At 38.1% G+C, this 959-nt stretch overlaps 1 protein-coding gene across 1 annotated transcript in view; it reads right to left on the minus strand.

Moving 5' to 3' along the window:
- Positions 1-326: 326 nt before the first annotated feature.
- KLHL42 (kelch-like family member 42) overlaps positions 327-959 on the minus strand; it is a gene marked incomplete at its 5' end in the record, with an annotated part of 13,404 nt that continues 12,771 nt past the window's right edge. The window contains 1 exon segment of the mRNA XM_009078307.1: positions 327-778. Coding sequence (XP_009076555.1) covers positions 327-778 — 452 coding nt within the window.

Raw genomic sequence — 959 nt, forward strand, 5'->3', positions numbered from 1 at the left:
GTAATCTTAAAATTTTTTCTGGAAGAATTTCTCTTAATATTGGATTTTGCAACTTTTTCAAAGAGCAGAATCAGTATTTTATGCCCACATTACACAACCATGTTACATCCTGAAAACAGAATTATTCACAGGGAGCAATATTTCTTCCAAGCTGTTTCTGGAAGAATTTATCTTAATATTGGATTTTGCAACTTTTTCAAAGAGCAGAATCAGTATTTTATGCCCACATTACACAACCATGTTACATCCTGAAAACAGAATTATTCACAGGGAGCAATATTTCTTCCAAGAATGATTAATGAACTGAAAAGAAAAACCTGAAACTGTTACAATTTTCGCACATCAGGCAAATACATAGAACAGATCAGTATGTTTTGTCCAAAGGCTGGAAAACGTCCCAGTGACTCCCAACTGTCTGTAAATATATTATACTTCAGAAAACCACGGTGCTCCAAGCTTGTAGATAGAGTAATATTCCTATTCAATATATAGACTCCATCGTTGTGGAGAGTGCAAGTCAAGTTAAGACCGGATTTTGATGAGTTCTCATTGAGGTAGAGCCATTCTTTGGTAGCAATGTTGTAAGACTGCACAGTCAACACGTCCTCACTCTGGCTGGATCTTTGGTTTGGTCCAAGTTCAAGAATACAACCCCCTACCAGATATATAGTCTCTTCAACAGAGAGCATCTGCTGCTTGCGAACATGGACATCACAAAGTTCAAAGTTGGTCCAGGAATCAGAAGTGGGACAGTACTGCAAAATGTTCATATTCCTGTCTGAAACAGAGAGGAGACATTTCCAAATCAATAATTATAACAGAGGTGTGCTGGTTTGAGCTGGAGTAGAGTAACCTTTCTTCATAGAGGCTAGTATGGGGCTATGTTTGGGTTTTGTGCTGAACACAGAGTTGATAATGCAGAGATGTTTTTGTTATTGCTGAGCAGAGCTCACACAGAG

Source organism: Acanthisitta chloris, unplaced genomic scaffold (assembly GCF_000695815.1).
Source record: "Acanthisitta chloris isolate BGI_N310 unplaced genomic scaffold, ASM69581v1 scaffold5647, whole genome shotgun sequence".
NCBI classification, from domain to species: Eukaryota; Metazoa; Chordata; class Aves; order Passeriformes; family Acanthisittidae; genus Acanthisitta; species Acanthisitta chloris.